Source organism: Nematolebias whitei, chromosome 15 (assembly GCF_014905685.2).
Source record: "Nematolebias whitei isolate Nwh7 chromosome 15, NemWhi1, whole genome shotgun sequence".
Classification (NCBI taxonomy): domain Eukaryota; kingdom Metazoa; phylum Chordata; class Actinopteri; order Cyprinodontiformes; family Rivulidae; genus Nematolebias; species Nematolebias whitei.
The window spans coordinates 21,828,294-21,833,053 of record NC_056512.1 but is presented as its reverse complement, the minus strand read 5'-3'; the positions used below and the strand labels follow the sequence as shown (position 1 = coordinate 21,833,053).

Below are 4,760 nucleotides of genomic sequence, written 5' to 3'. Positions count from 1 at the left end.
CTGAGAGGCAGCAGCTCTACCAGTTGCGCCACCGTGCTGCCCACAGTTTGTAACTTAAATCCTAATTCTTCTTTGGTGCAAACCAGGGGTGAATCTAGAATCTGAACTTTATGGGTGCTTAAGAAAAAGCCAAAGAAGATGGTCGTGGACTTCCGAAGGAACAAACACACTAGTTAACTTCGTACACATGAACATGTGGTACTTCCTGTATCACTGTTGTATTCAGCTGCTCATGAGGTCGGTCACAGGGCTTTATCATCTTTTACATTTTTTCAGACTCAGTTTAGGTTTTGGAAAAGGAATAAACTATATTCCACCCTCTAAAGCAGGACTATTCAACTGCTCAGGGGGCCACATTTACTGAAAGCCAGCAGCTCAGGGGCCGGACATCCAGCAGATAAAGTCATTATGTAAATAAACCAAGTATTACAATGGTCTGTTACTTTTTAAATTAGCTTATTTTGTTGCATTGAATCATAAATGCAATAAATAGAACCCAAACCTAGAACCGCAAAAAAAAAAAAGAAAGGAAAAATATATATATTTTTTTAACTTATTTTTCAGGGGTGCTGAGTTAAATTTAGGGGTGCTTGAACACCCTCATAAAAAGGCTAAAATCACCACTGGTGCAAACAACGCCATGGTCACGAGTTCAGTTCCACAGCTGCCACCATTTTGTCATGGCAGAAGCGTGAAAATAGACTGGAAGACCCTGGTTGATTTTTATGAATCCATTTTGTAAAAAGTATCTACCTGACAATTCCAGGAATTAGACCATTAAATGACAGAATATGTCTGCCTTAAAATAATGTGTAAAGTTCATAGAGCTGTTCAGAGACATAAGGATGCCAGCCTCGTCAGAGCCCGAAGACCAGTTAGATCTGGCATCAGATGGGATCAGACATGCACTCTACAGCCTTTACCTTTCAACCCAAATAATTTTTCATCTTAGTTTTGTGAACTCACAACTGTCACTAGCTGAAATCTAAAAATATTGTCATTCAACAACCAGGTCCAACAACTATTTCAAATATTTTATCCATTATTATCACTATTGTAATTTCTTGCAACAATTATGCCAAAACGTACTATTAGCAGCCATTTAAAGGTTCAATTTATATTCTGGAGATCATCTGAAGACTCTACTGTTGCTGTTTTGGACTGAGAGTCGGGCCGTAACTTCATCTACTGGGAGGTTGTGAGATGCTGTCATGTTTTTGAATGATCATTGATTCCTATAAACTAGTTGGTTTGTGTTGTTATGTGCGAGGCCCATCCAGACGTGTTCACCTGTTCATACCATTGTTGATGTTTTCCTGCTTGTCCTTTTCAATGGCTTGCTCCACAGCTCTCTGCACAAACGGTCGACTCCATTCGTAGGTGTTGTCTTCCAGCAGAACAACATTCATGGTGTACTTACGGTTAGATTTCAAACACTCATCCAGCATTTTGTTGCTAATCGCCACCGTTGCCAGCACTCCCAGGTAGAGTAAACTGTGCCAGCCGTTCATTCCCGATCCTGGAGTTTTCCCTTTATACGTCTGAAATCTGTTTTCTCCTCTTTCTACATCTCAATGATGTAACGGCAGGAAGCAGGTTTTATATTTGCCCTCCAGAGCAGATCCTCTTCATTGACGGCAAAAACAGAAGTGATCAGAGCTCCTGAGTAACTAAGCAGAAGTTAAACCTTGTCTTGATTTACCATCCAGCGTCCAAATATGAGCACAAACCAAGCTTTTTTTAAGATCTTGACTCCAAACAGGTTGCAAAAGGATTAAAAATTAAAAAGAAACAAATCTGTCAAGCGTCTTGTTCTTTCATCTCCACTTTAACATCAGTTCTTTCTCGTCCACCTTGATACAGACTGCTCTACCTGTCTTCGATGGGTTAATGAACAACTGTCAAGTGACAGCACGACTCAGAGTAAAAACCTCCCACACCTCTGAAATGATACCAGACCTAAAGAGATTCATAAAAACTTGATCCACATCAATGACTTAATAGTTTCAAGAGTTTATTTCATATTGTCTCCAGTTCTGTAGTTATGTTTGTATGAGTGTGTGAATAAACATCTCTATATTTTCAAGATATTTGTTCCAAAACAGCACAAAAATCAAGTTGTTAGTCGCAGTTCAATGAAAAATAAACATTTAAATACATTCAGCTTAGATTTAGCCTGTTTCGAACAGCGTGATTTCTTCTGGGAACTATTTTTTAAGCAGTTGCTGAGGAAATCTCGCACGATGAAAGAGGCAAAGGTCACAGGAGGCCATAAAAGTGAGGGCTTGTGTTGAGCTGATAAATATTGTTGGCTGTAAAAGCAGGGTGGATTTAGCCTGTAAACGTCTGCTCGTAAACCATTGGTACCACTTTTTGAGAACTTCTATTTCAGTGCAGTCATGGACTAAAACCAAATCAGTGCTTCAGGAACAAAGAGTGCCTGATGTTACTGAGAAGTAGATCAAAATGTTACTTAATGGGTTTTATATGTCTGCAGCAGTGTTGTAGTCAAGACCACCTAACCCGAGACCAAGTCAAGACCAAGACCAGACTCAGGGTGCAACAAGACCAAGACTTTTGGGGTCCGAGACCAAGTCAAGACCAAGACCGAGGGAGGGCGAGACCAAGTCGGGAACAATATCTCAAGTCTTGAAGCTCAATCTTTTCACATCACGACATAGTGACAATTTTAACAAATGTGTAAAAAACATATGTAACTTTTATAAAAATATTTTTTATAAAAGTTACATACTGCAACTTTAAATTTGCTTTTGAATGAATGTATCAGCTTTCATAAGATTTCAAAGCTACATAAAGAAATCAGACATTCAGTGGTTTTTGCACAATAATTTTCATGTCATGTGACCCACTGACACAAAACTTATGTTAAACTTCTCTACTAGACCTGACAGATGAGACACCCTCATTTTGTTCTCATTTTAAAGCATTTTCTAATTCTACATAGTTTATTTGTTTAAAAATCATGGTTTTTGTTCAATAGTTAATTATAAAATGCTTTAAAATGAGAAATAAATAATGGCGTCTTGTGTGTCAGGTCTATTAAAGTAGTTTAACATTAGTTTTGTGTCAATGGGTCAAATGATGTAAAATATATAAATTTTTGTTTCTGAAGAGTGTTTGGTTCAGTAACTTGTTGACAATCCCTAAGCGAACCATTATACGTCTCAGAGGAGGGGCAGACTGATCGCAGTTGACTGAAATCAGACTGCCTGCTTCGTATCGAACGAGAGGAACACACCGCTGAAGCCACAGAGCTCGAATGTCCAACGTCCAACATAAAACTAACTTCACCGAGAAACGAGGCTCCAGCACGAACAGTGCAGAAACAATTTGAAATTAAAAATAAAAGCTATTTATTAACTGATTGTCGTGTTTTAGACTGATTATAGCAAATATATTATCTAATACCAGACCATACCGGCTTACTTTCACCCCTGGATGCAATGTTACGTTCTGTTGTCTGTATTGTTCTGTTGGTACAGAACCATGTGTGAGCGAATGGGGGTGGGCGTGACAGCAGTAACAAAAACATGTATTTAGCAATGAGTCACGTTATTGCTTGGATATAAATCAGTACGTTTTGCAGCCAATAAAAACAAAGATGTTAACAAATAAACTGGACAATGTTCTGGCAATTTAGTGATATTTCCACAGTTGTGGTCTTGACTGGTCTTGAAATAAAATCCCGAGTCCTCAATGTTCGAGACCGAAACAAGTCCGAGACCAAATGCGGTTGAGTCCGAGACAAGACTATCAAAAGTGGTCTTGAGACCGGTCTTAAGACCAAGACCGGTCTTGAGTACTACAACACTAGTTTGAGGAGAAAAAAAGGGGAATGTTTACTCCTCCATTAATAGCATTGCAGCCGGAGGAGGTCAGTATTATAATTGGAAAAAGTGCCTCTAAATGTAAGATGCAGCTCAAATAAATGTAGAGTTGCAAAGCTGAAGTCGGTCAGCAAAACAAAAAACTTGTTTTTTTTATAAACAGAAAGGTGCAACCCACAAACGGAACCAGGCATGAAATCACAAACAAAATTTAATGAAACTGACAAAAACATGGGTCTAAAGTACAAACACAGATAATGAACAAATGGAACATGGATGTAAAAATCCACCAGGAAACAAAAGCAAGCATTTTTGTACAAAGGAAATAATACAACTAACTAAAACAGGAAGTTTAAAACAAGTTTAAAACTGAGCAAAAGCAAACTAACCAACAACAAAACTTCATCCATCCATCTATCCATTTTCTTTACCCGCTTATTCCATTTTGGGTCACGGGGGTCACTGGTGCCCATGTCCAGCAATCACTGTGCGAGGGGCGGGGTACACCCTGGACAGGTTGCAAGTCCATCACAGGGCCACATAGAGACAAACGAGACAAACAAACATTCACTCTCTCACTCACACCTAGGAACAATTTAGAGTTACCAATCAGCCTAACATGCATGTTTTTGGACTGTGGGAGGAAACCGGAGTACCCGGAGAAAACCCACGCATGCACGGAGAGAACATGCAAACTCCACCCAGAAAGGCCCCTGGACCGGGGTTTGAACCAAGGACCTGCTCGCTGAGAGGCAGCAGCTCTACCAGTTGCGCCACCGTGCTGCCCAACAAAACTTCAAATACCTCAAAATTGTGACATTACCCTCCCCTTAAGGGACAGCTCCTAGCATCCCAACAAAACTGTCCATTCTTAGTAGAGTAGTGGGAGGATGTCCCCCACCCCTGGAATGT

General features: G+C 39.7%; 1 protein-coding gene across 1 annotated transcript in view; it reads right to left on the bottom strand.

Moving 5' to 3' along the window:
• gucy2ca (guanylate cyclase 2Ca) overlaps positions 1–1,635 on the bottom strand; it is a 36,215-nt gene extending 34,580 nt beyond the window's left edge. Inside the window, exon 1 of the mRNA XM_037689478.1 lies at positions 1,301–1,635. Coding sequence (XP_037545406.1) covers positions 1,301–1,511 — 211 coding nt within the window. The 5' untranslated portion in view covers positions 1,512–1,635. The remainder of the gene's footprint in view (positions 1–1,300) is intronic.
• Between the last annotated feature and the right edge of the window lie 3,125 nt (positions 1,636–4,760).